At 40.3% G+C, this 20,571-nt stretch overlaps 1 protein-coding gene across 2 annotated transcripts in view; it reads right to left on the bottom strand.

The window, feature by feature from the left end:
• COL14A1 (collagen type XIV alpha 1 chain) overlaps positions 1–20,571 on the bottom strand; it is a 218,387-nt gene that overhangs the window by 103,762 nt on the left and 94,054 nt on the right. For both annotated transcript variants that reach the window (XM_059395092.1, XM_059395093.1), the window contains exons 20-23: positions 15,362–15,491; positions 12,283–12,405; positions 9,806–9,955; positions 6,406–6,522 (exon numbers count right to left, since the gene is read on the bottom strand). In XM_059395092.1, coding sequence (XP_059251075.1) covers positions 6,406–6,522; positions 9,806–9,955; positions 12,283–12,405; positions 15,362–15,491 — 520 coding nt within the window. The remainder of the gene's footprint in view (positions 1–6,405; positions 6,523–9,805; positions 9,956–12,282; positions 12,406–15,361; positions 15,492–20,571) is intronic.

The following is a 20,571-nucleotide window of genomic DNA, read 5'->3' as shown; positions in this document are numbered from 1 at the left end:
CTTCTCCCTCTGCCTCTGCCTGCCTCTCTGCCCACTTGTGATCTCTGTCAAATAAATGAATAAAATCTTTTAAAAAATATATGAATACGTGTACATATCATATCAATAGAAGCATGGAAAGCAACTGAAAAAAATTCACTACCCATTCATGACTTAAAAGAAACTCAGCCGGGCGCCTGGGAGGCGCTTCTCCCTTTGACCTCTCCCTTTCATGCTCTTTCTCACACACTCTCTTTCAAATGAATAAATAAAATCCTAAAATAAAAAAAAAGCTCTAGATTGAGATTTATTTCACCCATAGTCTGCATCTGTCTACTTAATGCCTTACAGAGCTTTATTTCTAGGAATTAAAAAGCCTGTGTTAAAAACTACATTGATTGAATACATTAAATATATTATCTGATGGTTAAAAAGAATTCCTTCCAAATGTTTATTGCAGTTTATTAAATATAAACAAAATATAGAAAGCTTAAAAATAGAATAGTACAAAACATAAAAAATGTCAAGTAGTAATTTTTCTGTTTCAAATGTATAACACCTATTAAATTTCAATCTATATTTTAATCATATGTTGGAACAAAACATACATCTATTACAGCACACATATATCAGAACAAATAGGACATATGTCATTTAAAATTTGTCTACGGACAAAATCCTCTTTTAAAAATATAAATAAGATTTTTTTAAATGTAAATAAATTAAAGCTACTTGAATGGAATTTGAAATTTATTTTTTTTATTTTTATGATTGAGACTACAAAGGAGTTTCAAAAGTTAACTTTGTAATGTAATCTTTAGTAATATATTTGTTTAGAATGCATTAAGGTCTACTTTAGAAATTTTCCTATCATATATACTACCAAATGATGAAATAGTTAAAAAAAATGGTTCAGGTGTTTGTGATATTACATCTTACTGTGACAGGAATTCGATAAGTGAGAAAATGTTTATAATCCCTGCACTCTGCCTTGCTCATGTCCAAGTTCAATCTGTGGTTCCTAGGCTCAATACCCCACACGAATTCCTTCTTTCCAACTTTACCCACAACTTTGGAGCCTCTTGCAAGCTTTTGTGAGTCACCTGTAAAACAAACATTCTATGGCATGGATATTAATCCATCTCCATAAAAACTTCCAGGAACTCTCCAGGAATCAATTCTAGAAAGTGCTTTTCTGTCATCTCTATTTGTCATGGATACTCACGTACTTTATAGACCCTCAACAATAGAATATAAATAAATTTTACTGCTTAACAAACAAACAAAAAATTCAAAACATTGGAGAACTGGAATAAGCACGTAAAATTATTGGGAGACAGTATTGCTTTAATTCCCAATAAAAACAAAGAGGGGTTGCATGAATGGGGATGTATCCATGTTGCTTTTGGCATGTGTGACTTAAGTCTAATGGCTTTGCCTTAAAGGAAAACATTTAGACTGATCAAATGATGACTAATTTCCTCAACCTCTTGTGCCCAAGGCAGGGAGTCAATTTATTTTTTTGGAAAGGGGGAAGAAATTCTGTCTTTGTGCCTTCTTTTTTATGAAGCAAGGCTAAATACATTGTCTGGGTTGTTATTCTGCTAGTAATGATGCTACCAGCTTGACTCACCGAATGCCCTATGAGTAGCTACTGAGATCCATAAGCAAAGAATATCCAGGATCTAGAATACTCTGTTGGAATTTTGTGATATAAATGTTTTCAGTCCCCAGGTCTCTCAAATACCCTGACCACAATCATAATTTCACTGCTTCAAAAAGCTTAATCTTGAGAATATGTTTTGTTTCATATTGTCTTTTGCTTTGGATCTGTTTTCTGATAAGGTAGGTCCTCCACTATTCTGTCATTCTTGTTTGTCAGTGATACCACAAAACTGGCATTTCAACCCCCAAAGACAGAAGACAAGTTGAGCATCCTTTGAAACCTTCCTTAAACAGTCTAGAAAGAAATTCACCAAGTTATGGAGATTAGGAAGGGAATAAAGTATTTGGGACCATGTAGAATCTGAATATGTGAAGTGAAAGGGAAATGCTATATCCAACATTGGGTGCCAAGTCAACTCAAAAATAGCTGGAGAAAGAGACAGAATGCCAGAGAACCAATGGAGAACCAATGGAGAACAGAACCAATGGAGGGTCTCACGGGGTTCTAAGCCACCCAAGACCAACCAAAAGTCTCTGACTTTGGTCTGTCCTACCATTAACCCAAAGCTCACAATTTAATTTGGCAAGTGGATGAATGACTCAAACACAGATTTATTTCAGTCTCTCCTGAAAGGACCTCATCCTTCTGGTAATCTTTCTTTCTTCCTTTTTTTTTTTTCTTGGCTATAAAAAAAGTCATAATATTTATATGAGTAGAGGACATCTGTTGTTTTTGCCTGTTTTGCATCTATTTCCTCCTTCTTTGAATCTCTTCTTCCCCACTCTTGGTCTTTATGAGTTGAGAAGAACTCAATAACAACCTTCTTCTCCTCCAGATACAGAGATGGGAGACAACCAAGTCTGACCAGTCAGCTTATTTCATGCCCTTGAACTCAGTGACAGATTTAGGGGCGTGTGACCAAAGCCAAGCCAATATGACTCAATTCCTGGACTTTTGTTGGAATAATTGAGAAAGAGAAGCTCTCTTTTCACTCAAGAGACTGGTTAAGCTGTAAGCGGGGAGGGTGTCATTCTGAATCTGATTGGGGCCAACTCGAGAATCTGGCTGAGCACAAGCACAGAGCAGAAGAGAGCAAGACTCAGTCTTGATGCATTGTTTGAACACTTAGATCCAGATGGGCCTGCTGTTCCAAATTTCCCAGTGTATTAGTGAGTTAATTGACCCTTTGCCTAACTCCCTTTTATCTGCATTGCTACCATTTACAAACAAACCTGAACGATACAGCCTACTTCATTCACAAAAACCTTGGAAATTTGTAGGTATTATCTCAGATAAATGCCCTCAAAAAAGTAATTTTAGAGAAACTCAAGCCCAGAGAAGTTGACCAGCAATTATGGTTAAAACAGGGGTCTCTCCAACTGACTTCATCTCAGAATACAAATGCACATGACTAGACCATGGGGACTATGTTTAAGAGAGAGAGAGAAATAAATGGAAAAATGTACCTGTCAAACAGTAGGAATTTGTAAGAAGCATTCAAAAATAGGTCACTCTGGAACAAAGCTGTTCTCTATCACTTGTAAGAATTAGATTCCATTTCTAGGTCTCCTCTGGAGTGAAAGGACTAACATTTCTGCCCAGGCAGCATACGGAGCCGGGTGTGGGGGGGGGGGGGGGGGGGGGGTTGGGGGGTGGGGGGGGGGGGGGGGGGGGGGGGGGTTGGTTTACAAAGTTAAAACAAAGGGGATTCGGAAACTCCTCTCTCTGAGGAAGTATCTGCATCTGACCAGAAGTCCTCCAAGGCACCAGTCGGGATAAAGCTTGCATTTCTTTGTTAAATAAAGGAACTCAACCTAAAATCAAGCTCAAGAACAGATCCCTGGCTGCCAGAGGCAGGAGTTGGGGGTGGGGAGTATTGTAGGAGAAATTGGTGAAGGAGATCAAAATGTTAAAAAAGAGGAAAAGAAATGCAACCAGTACTTCTCTACTCGAGAGTAGGAAGACTATTCCTTGATCTAAACTATATGCTAAAATATTTAAACCTACTCCCTACTGCTCTCCCTACCCCCAACACCCCTCTTTGAGGCTGTGAATTCGAAACTGTTGCTGTCCGTTAATTAATATTACTCAGTTAGACAACTGGCTGGATGAGATGTAAGCTAATTGGGCTCATAAATCTCCCAGCTGTAAATGTTGACGAAAAATCAATTGAGCAGCACTTTGTTCATTCTTGTTTAATTGAGGCTATCAAAGCTCAGTTGAAGAGGTTTTTGGCAGCCTGGAAATAACACTGACGGAGTACAAGTTATCTTCACTTGAAGATAAGAAGGAAATGTGGACTCATTTTTTTTCTTTTTCTAACAAAGCTCTTGGCTTCAGAAAGAGCTTTTCGAGGTTTTAGACTACCAGATCAATGTTATCGGATCCATCCGTCATATCCTTTGATAAAAATCCCAGTGCTAGTTTGCAAAATGCTAAAGACATTTAATTTAAAAAAGACTTAGAGAGCTCGCGGATTCCATTGATAGAGGCAGTTTTGATATATCTTTTTGTCAGTCTATGTAATTTTTATGAAAGACAATGAACATCCGTAGGAGCCTAGGTCCCTTCATCTCAACTTCTTAAATGATATAAAAGGTTAAAAAAATTATGGGATAGTTTGGGAGTGTGATTTTTATCCTTAGTATTTTTTTTAAAGATTTTATTTATTTTATTTGACAGACAGATTACAACTAGGCAGAGAGGCAGGCGGAGAGAGAGAGAGGAGGAAGCAGGCTCCCTGCTGAGCAGAGACCACCCACCCCCCATGCGGGGCTTGATCCCAGGACCCCAGGATCATGACCTGAGCCAAAGGCAGAGGCTTCAACCTACTGAGCCACCCAGGCGCCCCTTTAGTATTTTTTTTAAAGTCTAACAAATACCACGAAATGTCAATCCTTCTATATGAAAATGTGAATTAACTGGTTTTATAAAGATATATGAAACATAGCTCAAGATTTTATAGTTGTTTCTCAAACAATTGCATGGTTTTCATGTGCTTTTGCTTAAACATCCCATAAATCATATTAAATACAACCACAAAATCCCCATGACTTGTTCTGACTTTGCCTTACTCACTGTTTATTCCAGAATAAAGCCACTCCTGTATGTTTAGTCATGCCATGCTAAAGGAATCCTTATAGGATCACACACAGGGAATCAAGGAATTAGTGGCTTAGCACATCTCTTGAGACACTGTCTTGGCGGGGGCTGGCAGGAGTCTCTCCTTGTGTTGCTTATGTTCTAGTCTCACATTCTCCCCATATTTCCAAATGCCCTCACCGCTCTTCTAATCTGTGCTTTCCACTCTCTGGATTGGATCCAAAGGGAGATTTCTATACTTTGGATGTAGTCATACCCAAGACATGGGCTACTGAGCCCAGTCCCCTTCAGACCCCAAAATTAGCTCCTCCCGATTTTTTAAATGAGGAAACCATGATCGTTTGTCTATAAAGAAAGTTTTTTTTTTTTGTTTTTTTTTTTACCAATTTCATTACTCAATTTGAAAGATTAGACGAATCACTTGGGATTCTCCAGTGTCTCTAGATTCCCCCCCCCAAATAACAAGACACATCTTTTCTACTGATAATACAAATCGGATCAAAGTAATTTTCTTTATTTGATCTCATCTTCTGAACATTATCCAAGCTGATAATGTGGAAACAGGATTAACAGCCCCTAAAAACTCACTTTTTGGGGATCAGGCTCTTGTTGTTGCTCTTGAAACTTATTTTTTTTTTTTTAAAGATTTTATTTATTTATTTGAGAGAGAGGCAGTGAGAGAGAGCATGAGCGAGGAGAAGGTCAGAGAGCGAAGCAGACTCCCCATGGAGCTGGGAGCCTGATGCGGGACTCGATCCCGGGACTCCAGGATCATGACCTGAGCCAAAGGCAGTCGTCCAACCAACTGAGCCACCCAGGCGTCCCAGCTCTTGAAACTTATAATTGAAATAAACAGACATTTTTAGTGTTTCAACTTTGAAACTAAGTCCCAAATTACAGATGTACCTGAGAAAGGTAATGCTGGAAAACCTGCCCATGAGGGCATAAATATATCAAACCATCTCCTGAATGAGTTAGTTGTTCACCAACTATCCCCCAAAATAAAGAGTCAGTAAGAAAAACGTTAAAAGTAAACTGAGATCCCCATGGAGTAAATACCAAAACAATAGCACCATATAATTCTACTGAGTGTTAGTCCTGGCGGTGTGTCTCTTACTACCAATAGCAGCTAACATATTTTTTTAAAAAGAGTTTTATTTATTTATTTATTTGATAGAGAGAGAGAGAGAGAGACAGGGAACACAAGCAGGGGGAGTGGGAGAGGGAGAAGAAAGCTTCCCACTAAATGGGGAGTCTTACGCGGGGCTCGATCCCAGGATCCTTGGGATCATGACCTGAGCTGAAGGCAGACACTCAACGCATTGAACCACCCAGGCGCCCAGCAGCTAACATTTTTCTGGAGCTTAATCTGTGCAAAGCACCGTTGCAAGTGTCTCACGTGGATTAATCTCAGCTTGAGCCTTATCGAATGCCACAAGATCGGTGTGGATATACCCATTAAACAGATGAGAAAATGATCACTTAGAGAGGTCAAAGAGTTGGCTTAACTAATCATTCTGGCTCCTTATCCTGCGTCCATAATATAATCTTGTCTCCTCAAGAAGAGGGCCCTGGTCTAATGTTACGTACCTGTTGTCCACAGAGATTTGCACAGAACCGGGTACGTGAGGGCCTGACAAAATCAGGCTTGCACTTACCCTGGAGTGACTCTATCACCACCCTATAGGCAGTGGCATGGCGTTGCACCTGCCACCGGGCACACAAGCTGGTCATCTGAATCTGGTCCGCTTGAAGATTGGTCACACCCAAGAACACTGGAATGAAACAAAAGCATGCCTATATCACACTACAGACCATGCCAGAAATGTCCCCAAGTCTGAAGTGAATGTTAATATAATGAAATTCTAATTCAAAGAATCCAAATTCCCATAGCCAGTGGTGGGAAATCCATCAACTCAGTAAATTAGGGCACAAAAGATAACTGGAAAGAGCAGTTGCAAAACATTATGAATAATAAGGTCTGTTTGATATTTGTAAACAAAAAAGGAAATACCTGTTCACGCGGAACAGACCAGATGTGATGGATGGTGAGATTCAGAGTGATTTTTAATCTTCCCTCTTTATTTATTTGTGTTTTAAAATATGCCACAATTAATATATACTTTAAAAAAAACCATATAATGTATTATTTGTTTCAGGGGTATAGTCTGTGATTCATCAGTCTTACACAATTCACAGCACTCACCATAGCACATACCCTCCCCCATGTCCATCACCCAGCCACCCCATCCCTCCCACGCTCTCCCCTCCAGTTTGTTTCCTGAGATTAAGAGTCTCTTATAGTTTGTCTCCCTCCCTGGTCCCATCTTGTTTCATTTTTCCCTCCCTTCCCCCATGGCCCCCTGCCCTGCCTCTCTAATTCCTCATATCACTGAGACCATATGATAATTGTCTTTCTCTGATGGACTTATTTTTGCTTAGAGTCTACATGTCCATCAACAGATGAATGGTTAAAGAAGATGTGGTCTCTAGATATATAATGGAACACTATGCAGTCATCAAAAATGAAATCTTGCCATTTGCAATGACATAGATGGAACTAGTTGGTATTATAATACTTTTATAATAAAAAAATTAAATACCATGTGCACTTATCAACCACTGAAGGAGATGGCTTTAACTTAAATAAAAGGGACAAGAAAATTGACAAAAAGAAAGTCTTACTCAAACAGGAGCAGTTTCATAAGGACTGGCCTTCAAAACATGGTTGAAGGAGATGAACATGTTTTTGAAAATGTAAAAATGAAAGATTAGCACATTAAAATTATTAAAAAATACACAGATTCCTATTCATCACAGAATATTGTGATATATAAAAATGACCCACAGAAAAGTTATCTGGGGGAAGCAATAAAAATAGTGTTTCTCTAATACAAGAAAGCAGCAAATATCTAGTGTTTATCATTTAGACCCAAGCAGAAAAGTAGAAAATGAGTATTTCCTTTCTCTAATGACCTCTGACTTTTGTCCACATCATTTTCTCTTATTTTTTCACTCTCTGTTCACTACCTCCTATCATAAAAATAGTTTAAAATTATTTTTCAAGATGGTAAAAATAATCTTGTCTAATCAAAATTACATCTTTACATTGTTCCTTTCTGTTAGATCAGAGAGAGAAAAGCTCTTTTCCCAAGGCCAAATAAATAAGCCCTCCTATTCCATTTTAAAAAAAAGGAAATCACTGATGATTTATGTCATCACGCTGAATTTCACAAACACCTCAAATTAATTCATTTGCATTGTATGGGCTTTTACTTTGCTTGGGAGAAAGAGAGAAAAGAAGTGAGAAACCCATCTAATTTTTACTTTAAGGACAGAATATAAAATAATTCAATACTCTCTTTGAAGAAATATTTGGAATACCCAATGTATTTATTGAAGAAGAGAAGAGAGACGAAACAGAAGAAGGAGAGAAGCAGAGAGAAGAGACAGAAAGAGACAAGGCAGAGCAGGGAGAAGAGAGGCCAGTAAAAAATCACAGAGACAGAAAAGGTGACCCAGAGAGAAAGAGTGATCTAGAAAGGAAAATGAAGATAAGCCAGTGAAGGGAAGAAAGGGGGTGGGAAGATACGCAGGGGATTCTAGCGGCTCCGAGGGTTCCTAATAGAACAACAGGAAAATCCTCTGGAGGTCACACCCCAGTGCCCAGAACGGCATCACCTCACCAGCCAAGGACAAGATCAGAACCATAGGCCAAAGCCAAAATGGATCTGTTGAAGACAGACTATTATTTCTTTTGAGATTTAAATGTATTCTATAATCCAGCCTTGAAGGTCTTACAATAATCCATAAAAAAAGATTCAGGAAGCCTCCTCACATGTAAAGCCTGGCTCTATCTAACATGTCGGTGGCCGGGGGTCTGCTTCAGTATATGTCCCATTCTTGCATCATTCCATTCATCAGATGAATTACTTGGCGAGGGATGAGAGTGACTTATGGGCCAAGGGTATAAAGCACAATCATTACAATAATAATAATAATAATGGTTATTCATGAGTGTTTGCCGTAGGGCCGACATGTTACCCTTTATTTCTGCAACCCTGTCAATCAGTCTGTTATCTTCATTTTAGAGTTGAGAGAACTTGACCTCAGAGAAGTTAAGTCATTTGCCCAAGGTGACAGCCAATATGTGGCAAACTGAAGGAAGACTTCTCCTTTTGACTCTCCTTCTCAGGTGTGGGGCACATGCATAGCTGAGAGCACTCAGCATGATTTTAACGAGCACACGGCCTTACCGGGGTTATTTCCATTATTTGTGTATTATCTTTAAATGTGTATTAAAAATACCGGTCTTTTGTTTAGGATAATTATGTGAGTTTTGAAAAGTATTTAAGTTAAGAAAATATGTAAGTCGATTTAGAGAAATATATTAAACAGATGGTGTGGAAGGAAAACAAACATGAGGAATATGGAACATACGTGCTGGAGTTTGGAAAACATTGCCTTATACCATGGGTGTCTGGATGTGGTCTATGCCAGTGAGAAGTCCCAGATGGTGTGCAGACAGCATGAAAACCCTTAAAAGGTACAGAAGAAAGTCCTTTTTGTATCTTTTATGGGTGGCAAGAGTGTGTCTGTGTGTGTAGTGGGTGTAGACACACATATGAGTGTGTGTGTGTGTGTGTGTGTGTTCACTAAGGGGGAGGGGCAAAGACTCCCCTTTGAAAAGGCAAACCTCCCCCACCCTCCCCTGCCTCTGGCCCAGCTTTGACTGGCGTTGGCCATGTCAGGTTAAAGACTGGTTGGAAAATTTCACCTAATATGAAAAATGCCAAGGAGACTTTCCAGAAGGAAATCCTATCTGTCACCATCGAATATATTTAAATGGCAGGTTCTGACATTGGGCTTGCCAACCAGGACGCCGAACTACAGCCCTGAGTGAGGCGCACACCTTTCTTTCCACAAAACACCATCCAGAAAGGGTAATGCTGAGGAAAATAAAAACCAACCGCCAAGTTGAAGCGGGGGTTGAGTTACAGTGAAAGCAAAGCAGCAAAACCACATGCAGGGGCTGAGGCAACAGGACACCAGACTTACAAGTTTTCACCACGCCTGTTAGGGCATCACTGAAGCCTGAGGCCTGGGAAGCAAATATTTTCACATTGTAGTCCATTCCGCTGAGGAGGTTTGTGATAAGAATGGTATTAATGCCAGCTCCCACGAAAGTTTCCAGGGTTGGGCCAGCAACTAAGGGAGAAAGAGTGATTTCAGTTGCACTGGAATATAGAAAAATGGAAATACTCCTGATAGGACTTGTACAGGTTCAGCTGTGTTTCAGTTGCTCAGGATTACACAGAAGACAAGCAGCAGAGCTGGGATTTGAACCTAGCCCCGCCTGGCTCTGAGACTGACACACCATGCTAGGGCTCTTTTTAGGGATCTAGTCCTTTTTCTCAAATGCAGTTCTTTCCCTAGAGCTTACTGAGAGGAGCTGGTCCACCTCTCATTCTACCGTGCGCCATTTTGTAAGGCCTTCACAGTGGAGCGATTACATTGCCACAGGCTTCCAGACACTCGGTATACTGAAGAAGTCATTCTCAATTATTCCTTTTCAGACACCCAGCCTTGTCCCCAGCAGGCATGCAAGACACAGTAGCAGCAAATTCTATGGATACTATGCTGTACTTTGCCGCATGGGGGTCCTGCGTAATTGCTACCACTATCAGTCCTACCCCCTCCTCTTAGCATTTTTCAGAACCAACAGATGACACTATTATTCCAAGGCCCTTGACCAGCTGGCTTCTTTGGGTCCTTACATTTTCACCACTTTTTCAGCCCAGTGGAGTCTTTGCTTTAGCACTAAAAACATTCCTTGCTAAGTTCCATACAAACTAATTTACTTCCTGCCTTTCCCCATCTGTGCTCATTCTTTAACAGTCTTGAGTTACTAACAAGTTCCTAAAATACTCCTTACTCTACTTCAGAAGCCCCTTCCAACAATGTATTTCTATATTTCTGTATGTATATGCTATCTCAGTAGTGATTTTCTCATGCACCAAAATCTTAACTCAACTGACCACATACAAGTCTTCCACATGACTTAGAGCAAGATTTCTCAACCTCAGTGCTATGGACATTTTGGGCTGGATGATTCTTAATTCTGGGGTGGTAGGGGCAGGTACTGTGACTCTTAAGATGCTTAATGTTACCTTCCAGATGCCCAGAGCAGCCCTCTACCCTCCCAAGTTGTAGCCACCAAAAATCTCTCTGTTGGGCAGCAAAACTGGCCTAAAACCACTGTGGCAACAACCACTGGCCTAAAACAAAGCAATTTTCCCTCAGAGAATCTGATAAATATTTACAAAATGGTCCAAAGCATGGATCTAGCAAGGCTGTTTTATGAATTAACACATGCTTCAGGCCTAGATAAAAGCAACCAAAAAATTGGTGATGGGTTGCAAAGAATCAGTCTTGAGTTGGCCAACGCGTCCATGATATATTCTTGCTAATTTATTTTCGGTTCATAGAGATGTTTGTCTGGAGAAATTGGAGGAGGGGTATTTTACTTGTATGGGCCTGGATAATAGGACACAATAGAAAAAGCTGAACATATAAGATGACATACTGAGCCTTGTGTGCTCTTTGTGGGCAGAAAGAGTTTTTTCATGGTCCAAAGAATAGTCTTTAAATTTTCTTGCCAAATCAGTAAACATCATTAGAGACACTCTTTCTTATGAATAATGAGTCAAAGGCCCAAGTCCAAAAAATGGACAAGACCCCCCACTAATATCTATTTTTAGTTTTCTGTTGAAACTTCACAGAAGTGCTGAAAGTCAGGAGTTAATAGTGTAACAAGTGCCTCGTCTCTCCAGACATATGGACCAAGGCCATGATTGCCTTGGTTTGTGCTATTCTCCTGCTTTCAGGACGGAAAAATGCGGCAGGTAAGGAGAGAGAGATCCCCTCGCCAAGACAACTAAGAGGCTGATGGAAGAGCCTTTTATAGCCACAACCTGAGGGGTCTGCTGCATTTTATAGTTTCCAAATTTTATACATTTTCCAATCAAGTTTCCAAAATAAAGAGACTAAGAAGTTGGTAAGCCAACTTTTCCCTACTAATCCAAGAAGTCAGTCAACTTTCTTTCCTACTAATCCAAGAAGAGGTAGAAGAGGAGTTAGAAATTAGAGATTCTGAATGTTTAGGGTTTACATATCCAATGATCCATAGAAGCTTCCTACTCCCACCTAGTCAAGGTGTCCTTTGACTGGTTCCTTGTATGGGAGGCGCCTAGGTTAGGTACATAACAAGGATGAATTCTGCTCATAAATGAGCCCAGTTATTTTTTAGGTGCAGTCATGACTTCATTGTTCTGATAATATCTACCCTAACACTGACCATACAAGGAAAAAAAATTTTTTTTCAAACAAAGTAAGGCCCTTCCCACTTCTTGAAACTAAAGATAAAAGCAAAGATAGACAGGAAATTAAAACAAAAATGATTTATCTTGAAAACCATTTCAGATGCCTAATCATGGTAACAATATGTATATATTTTTTTACGAAGCATTACTTACCACTAACAGGTTTGTAGACAATCCTATAGCCCTTTACAGGGGAAGATGGGGGATCCCATGTAATACGCAGCCTGTTATACCATTCTTCTGAGACCCGTAAGTTTTGGGGACCAGAGGGCGGCACTGAACAGAGAAAAGGAAAAACTGGTTTAGTGTGGTTTCCATCTTACCAAAAGACACTGTTAATAAAATCCAAGCTAGCGTCCCATAACGTTAAAAATATTTACACGTAAAAATGTATTAACACACAGTGTGATTTTGAGAGTCTGGGGTTGTTCAAAAAATTAAATATATAGAAAGTAAATTCTTGGGGTGAAACACTTCCATGTGAAGATCAGTAGTTCACTGAAGGTCATTCTCATTCCTTTTCTTCAGTTTATTTTGAGTGAAACTGAATTGAATCGTGTTTATTAAACAGTTCTGTCTATATACCACTGTGTTCCACTATCAAAGTATGTTTGTACAGCAGTATCAAGGGTGCACGCCCAGTGGTAATGATGGTAACTCGAGGAAGGAAGATTCTGGAGATTTTTTTTTTTTTTTTTTGCTTTCATCTTCATACTGCCTACATTGTTTGAAACTGTATATTGTTGTTTACCAATTTTTTATCAAACCATTAAGCCATCGATGTGGAGAGCCTTTGTAAACCATCGCGCACGCGGACAGATACCATCGTCATCATTTCTGTTACTGTTGATGGAGTGGAGCTGTGAGGACTATGGCTTAAAATGGGAAGACCATCCACTAAGTCCTGGAAATAATTGTATTACGTAGATATTGTTACAGGACGTGATATTTCTGCAATGGGATTTAAGTCATAGTTCTATAGTGAAAGTCTTTACAGGGTTTTTATTTGTGTGAGTGAATATATTTGCTCATCATGGAAGTTTTACATCTTATGTTAATTTTTTAAAAGATTTTATTTATTTATTTGACACACACACAGAGATCACAAGTAGGCAGAGAAGCAGGCAGAGAGAGAGAGGGAAACAGGCTTCCTGCTGAGCAGAGAGCCCGACGCGGGGCTCGATCCCAGAACCCTGAGACCATGACCTGAGTCGAAGGCAGAGTCTTAACCCACTGAGCCACCCCTGCGCCCCCACATTATGTTAATTTTTAACATAAGATAGTTAAAAGTAGGCCTTTGAGCCCAGGTGAGCAGTAATTAGACGGAGCCCTTTTGCCTTTTGCCTAGTGCCCCCCTTCTCCCTTTTTCCCCTCCCCTCTCCACGGTGGCAGGGTTTATGGTAACTTTATGGAACATTAGAGTGTTAAAAATAATCCAAAACTGACTCAAAACCAGAGAATTCACTACACTTATTTGAAACCAGCAACTACAGAATTTTAAGGACTTGTACACTTCTTTGAAAAACCCCCACTTCAGTGCCCAAGCACAGAATTCAGGCCTTGCCACCATTTTTGCACCTAGTCACGTGTAACCTTTGGGTGACTGTGGTAGATTAAAGCTGGGTGCGGGATTTTTAAAGCCCCTTCCTTCAAATCTGGGTGGGTTCTGTGAACACCTCACCCAACAGACTCCAGCAGAAGTGACCCTGGGCCAGGGCCAAACAGAGCCCTTAACTGTCCTGAGTTTCCACTTTCTACCTCTTAGAACTCTTGCTCTCAGAGTCCTGAGTCATCACGTAAGACCTATGACTCTCCTGCTGGAACCAGCACAGGGCAAGACTTGGAGACCACATGGAGAGAGAGGCCTTCCAAGGGTCCCGACCAACATGCCAGACATGTGGGTAAAGTTGTGTTGGATCCTTTAGACCAACCCAGTCACCAGGTGACCTTAATCCCTACCAGATGGAGCAGAATTTCCAGCAAGCCTGAGCTAATTCCCTGACCTACAAAATCAAGCACTAGAATAAAATGGTTCCTATTTGAAGCCACTGGGTTCTGGCGTAGTTCACGCAAGTACAGACGACCGCACAGCAATGAAGACATCTAAGACTCTGTAGTGCCTTTAACCAACGGGTTAAAGCGTGCTCCTGGGGTGCACACTCCTCGCTCGACTGTCACGGCCAATTCCCCCAAAACAAACACTGAGTGGAGCTCCCTCTGTGTCACCCAGCACTGCAGGAGCTTTGCGTGTCAAGGCCAACAGTACGGATGAGGTCCTGGCCTCCCATGATGTTGTTCTCCAAGGAAGGGAGACAAATACATGAGTCAATTAGAAAATATCAGGTAATCATTGGCGCCTTATCATGATAAAACAACAACAACAAAACAGCAACTAAAGAACAGGTTGAGGGCTTGGAGAGTGGGAGTTACTTTGCAGGGACTGGTCAGAAAAGTCCATCAGAAAAGTCTAGGGGGGGGTGATTTTGAGCTGGAGCCAAAATGATGAGAAAAAGCCCCAAAGGCAAACATCTGGGGAAGGATATTCTGTGTGGGAGGAAGCGCTAGTACGTCAGCCCTAAGGCAGGAACAAGCTTAAGATGTCCAGGGAAGAGCAGGAAAGTGGGTACTTTAGAGCTGGGGCACTTGTTAAGGGGTGAGAGGGAGGGAACTGGCGGGGTCCAGGTCTTAGAGCACCTTGCAGGGCCACAGGAAGGCTGCTGGGTTTTATCCCGAGTACCATGGGAGGCCAATGGGAGGCCATCGGGAGGCTTGACACAGAGGTCTGCTATGAGTTAATTTATATTTTGAGAAGCCTCTTGGGCTGCCGGGAGAAGAATGAAGGATCCAAGAGTAGAAGTGCTCATTTTAGCGACAGGAAGTGAGGTGCAGATCAGGGCGGAGTGTCAGAGGAAGATGAGGACCGGCCCGCAGGACACATTTTGGAGAATCAGCAGGACTTGTAAGGAATTAGATGCTGGAGGAGGAACGCATAGTTTTTTAAAGTCTTTGCTTTTACATACAAGAAACTGCAGCCCAGGGCAGCTAGGCTCGCCTCGCCCAAATTCATACAGCTTGCCTGGGGGGACAGAGGATTCAAACAGATTTTTTCAGCCTCCCAAGCTCTTTCGGTCTTTCCCCCGCACCACACGGTGGTTTTCAGGGCACATTGTCGGGGCTGGGCATTTTTAATGAGCTAGTCAGCTAGCAGGCAAGGGGAGAAGGCTTCACTCACAGGTTTTTCCCGGCGCAGAGACGCTGACACCGTCTCCATCATCGTAGATGGGCGTCACCGTGACTTTGTACTCGGTATTGGGAAGCAGAGATTTGAGAAGGAGATTGTTCTGGCTTCCAGGCACCATAACCTGAAGAGAAAAGCAAAGGACCCCGGTCTTAGTTAAGACATCTGTTCCTGTTGGTCTACGAATGGAGTAGGACTCTGGGGACCTGGAAATAATCAGAAGCAAGACAACGTGCTTGAATAGCAATGAGAAAAATAGGCATCCGTGCAAAAGCATTTGTCTGGAATCGCCCTCACAGCAGCCCTCAGCGTATAACCTCGAGAGCAGGTTTAAATTAGAAGCAATTAGGCTCTGAGGAATAGTCTCGCAGCATCTTTTCAGCATTTGTAAAGTATCCAGAAGTGAAAATCATCATGTCTTTGGAAAGCAGGTGTTTGTAGCTTAGGAGGACTCATTCTCTAGCACAGCCTGCTTATCATTTTTTATTCTACTTCAGTATCCTCTAGAAAATTGAGCCTTCCCTTCTTCACTCTCTCAGACGTAATCGAATCCCAGCACTTTAGAAAAGAATGGAAGCTGGCCGAGAACAACAGAACCAGGCATTAAATCCGTGTTTTCCAGAGCAAAACATAGTTCCCAGTAAAACTACAAACTGAGACAGCCTTTTTTTTTTTATTTCTGAAAGGAGATGTCTTCCTCAATCTGAAATCACCATCACTCTACCTCTCACGGCTGCAAAAACTGAAAGGCAGGGGTGGGGTCCACACTGCACAAGCATCAGTTTAACGTGCCACGTGGCTCCTTGGGGTACGTTCTGGTAATCCCCAGCGAGCACACGGACCAGAAAAGCCACATGTTCGCAATGTTAAAACCACAAGACTTTCTGCGTCTGCTTCAGCAGTCAGACGCTGGCACACCTCAGGGCCATTTGGGGAACTTAATCATGGCTGGAAAAGTGCTAAGTAAGATCTAAGAACTGACCCAAACGTGTTTAAAGGAGTCACAAGACTGGGACAGCTGGAGATGCTTTTCTGATTCCCGGCCTGGGTAAAATGCCAGCAGGAAAAGGGCTGTGCTGTCTACTTCTGGATGAGGGAAGAGACCTATAAATCATGGACTAAGCCCTAGGAAGCCTCGAGTTGAACCCAGAAGGAGCTGTTGCTAAGATACTGTTAAGCTCTAAAAGCAATTTTCTAACATATGCTGTTAAAAAGGAAGTCTGAATTAGGTGACTTTATAATGAATTAGCACGATTTTACTCCTTGGATGAAAGGGACATTGAAATATCCTACAGGGGTGTGTTGATGTGGACCCGGAAGGGAGGTTTTTTTTTTTTTTTCTTTTTTTAAAGAGCTCTGCTTTATTCTCGACTGAGTTAGATAAGCCTGGCATTAAGGACAGGTACAGGAAGAACAGGGGTTGCCCTGACTTGCATTATCCCATCAGTGTAGCTTCCTTTAGGGCACTTCTTTTATTTTTATTTATTTATTTTTTTAAAGATCTTTATTTATTTATTCGACAGAGAGATCATAAGTAGGCAGAGAGATAGGCAGAGAGAGGGAGGAGGAAGCAGACTCCCCGCTGAGCAGAGAGCCTGATGCGGGGCTCGATCCCAGGACCCTGGGATCATGACCTGAGTTGAAAGCAGAAGCTTAACCCACTGAGCCACCAGGTGCCCCAGGGCACTTCTTCTTTTTTTTTTTTTTTTTTTTAAATAACTCCTCTGAAGCACAGAGTTTGGGCATTCGGTCCAAGCTGCCCGTTTAGCAAACCACCCATGCTGATATTCCTGAAATAAGGTCATCTCTCAAACTGAGAAATGTATGAGCTTGGAACCAATCCCATTTAGACCGTGGAATTCTGAAAAGCAGTAGAGCTGTTTTGGAGAAATCACTGAGTTAGCTAGGAAGTAGCTGATGTGATTTAAAATATTCGGCCTTTACCCAGCAATTATTGTGCACCAGGTGCTACCCCAAGAATTTTAATATAGCAATTCACTTACTCTTCACCACAACCCTTTGAGGTAAGAAGTAACCTTACATTAATTTTACAAATGGGGGGAAACTGAGGCCCACACAGCTTTTGAGTAACAAAGCCATCCTGGAATCCTGAATATCTAGCCTGAGCCTTGCTTTAACAAGTACACCCTGCTGCACGTGGCTACACTGTCTGAACATTTTTACCCTAATGATATTCATTTCCAAGAATAAAATGTAAATCTCCTCTTGGAGAATGCAACGTTCCTTCTGCTTGGCCTCTGCTTGTTTGCACAGAGCAGGGTAAAGATGGGCTCTTACTAAAAACAGATGCTGTAGATCACAGCAGATGGTGGTTTTGTTTATAAAACAATTCTATAAAAGATGCTTTATGGTTAAATGAGATGCAAATCTAACCAGTGAACTTTCACGTTTTAAATTTTCTTTTAGAAATGGAACTTCATGTCTGGCTCCATTATTGCCCAAAGCTGTTCAGAGCAGCCTGGATCCCATCAGGAGAAACAGGGTTCCCTGCGTCTCATTGTGTTCCCAGCTTATAAAACTATGTCTAGACGGTGAGTCAAACACTATCTGTGATAGGGGACTGGGTAACGTTGGCGCTGCTGTTTTAATTCCAATCAACTGAAGACTAATATTTTTATAAAATACAATAACACAAAATTTCTGAAAAAAAAATCATGTCCTTGGATGTTGCAGCAATGTCAAATCACTATAAATATTTCTAAAAACTTCATCTTAATATCCAAACTTATCTTGTAGGAGACAGAGCCACACACTGAGTCTACGTGTTCTGGAATATTTCTTGCAAATCAGAATTCAGGTCATGGTTATGGATGTTGACATCTAGGCTCTAGAAAAGTCTGAAATCCTGATCAGCCTTTTACAAATAAAGACGTGTGTGACCTCCATACACTGAGAACAAGTTCAGGGCAAAGTCATTGCTGATCAAGTAGCTTTACTTTCTCCAAGGTCAAAAGCTTTTTATTGCAAATATTTGGCAGATTCGATTAGGTTTAGAAAATATATGGATACTTCACTTACTCCATTGGAACAGGAAACAGTTCTCCTTGTTTTCTATACACTGAAATTTTACTTTGGTTTACGAATGTTACAGACATAACACCATTCTCTCACTTGATCATTTCCTCAAGCAAATCTAATCAGCTTTTACAGTTAAGGAAAATGTGGTAAGATGGTAAGAGGCATTTCTCTTATCTGGACACAAGACCTTTCTCACTTTTATAATGTGCTTTAGCTCTCTGCCTTTGTCTGTCATGCATTATTACTTAAAGATACTCCTTTGGTGTTGGGAGTTCAAGGCCTTTAGACTTTGTTATAGATCTGCAATGGCCTGCCCTATTTTTGTTTTATAATCTAAATCTAGATGCATCTACTTTCTGTCTCTAATACAATAATACACTTATGTAGAAGTAACCTTTCCTAAACACTGAGATAGAAATTCTCAATTAATCCTCAGTTGGGTCCCTGAAAAGATGCCTGTAAATTAAAAGTGCACAAATCCAATTCAAGTGGGATTTGGTAGAAGAGCTTGATATTAAAGAATTCTACAGTACTTTCTTCAGTTTATCAAAAACACTTCTGCACAGCAAATAATCACCACCAAATTTATCAATATTTTTCATTTTTATGAAGGGTTTGCTTAACTGGGGCACATGTGTATTTCAGACCTTTGATCTTTTTTTCCCTTCATGTAGGTGTCCAAGTGTTTCAAAATAAACAGTGTGAAATGAAAGAAACTAGCAAAGGGAATATTATCTAGAGACAACCCAAAGTAAATATTATTATTATTTTACCTTGCATAGCTTACAAGTGCACGCATGAGATTAAATTGTGTGTTTCCAAATTAGCAAGAATAATTTAGCAAGAAGCTTAATATGTTTCTTGGAAAGAGTAGAAACAAGAAACAAAAACCAAAACTCTTACTCTGGGAAGTTTTTATGGGTCTCATTTTTAGGAACTAAATTAAAATACGGGACAATAACAGGGAAAATTAAACATCTAAATTATGTCCCTAGTTACCATTGCTAAGTACAATTTTATTTTGAATTTTTCAATCATGAGTCATTTAAATGTATGATCCGGGTGAATTTACAACTCAACTTATTTAAGTGTCTTTTAACTTTCTAAAAGTACCCACAGACCAATTTCATGGACTCTCTGGTTATGCTCTGTGGATGTGACTATTCCCGAGAATATCACGCTCTGTAACAAGTCCTCCATCAGCCTGAAATTAAGTACTTTCCTGAGACAAATCTGGGCTCAAATGATTGTTTATGGAAGCACATAAATAAAAATAAATTTCCATCAAAGGCTTTATACTTAAGGAAGAGAAACAAAGGATAATAGTGTTATTCTTGAGCAATAATGAATTTGGAGATGTCTTTCCTAGAGTGTCTCAAAATAATGCAGCAGGGGCAAGAAATGCAAGTAATGAGGTTAAATAAGGCATAGTCCATGACTAAAAAGAAAAATTTCCTTTAGATACAAACTGGTCTGGTCTGATGGGAAACTCATTTCCTGAACGTTCAGGTTCTTGAATAAAAGGAATGATACAGTGTAAATTAAGAAAACATGGGAAGGCCATGTCTCAACGTATACTCAGGTTTCTAATACAGAAAAACAAATTAAATGAAACAAAGAAAACTCAGCATATAACAATCCCAACCCCCTTAGGGAAACAGTCATATTTAAGGATAAGTTAGAAATGACTATAGAACTGCTGAAAATGAGTTGATGTCAGTGAAAACATAACTATGCATGAATGGGTGCTATCCCATTAGAAACACTTCAACTATATAAAGACAACCTTTCATGCATGCTTTGCAAAGAAACTTTTAATTCTACTCCCAAGGGCAAAAAAGTTTAGTATATGTGTATATATTAAAAGTTTCTATGTTAGAAGTTTATATATGGGTGTGGTTGATCCTTGAACGACACAGATGTTAGGGTTGGTGAGCCCCTGCACAGCCCAAAATCCATGTATAACTTTTGACTCTCCTAAAACTTAACTACCAATAGCCTTCTGTTGACCAGAAGCCTTACTGATTTGTGTAAATAGTTGATCAACACATATTTTTGTATGTTGTATGTATTACACAGTGTATCCTTACTATAAAGTCAGCTGGAAAAAAATGTTATCAAGAAAATCACGAGAGAAAACACATATACAAGACTGTATTGTATTT

Source organism: Mustela nigripes, chromosome 3, assembly GCF_022355385.1.
Source record: "Mustela nigripes isolate SB6536 chromosome 3, MUSNIG.SB6536, whole genome shotgun sequence".
Lineage (NCBI taxonomy): Eukaryota > Metazoa > Chordata > Mammalia > Carnivora > Mustelidae > Mustela > Mustela nigripes.
Note: the sequence above shows the minus strand (reverse complement) of the source record. Positions and strands in the feature narration are given on the sequence as shown.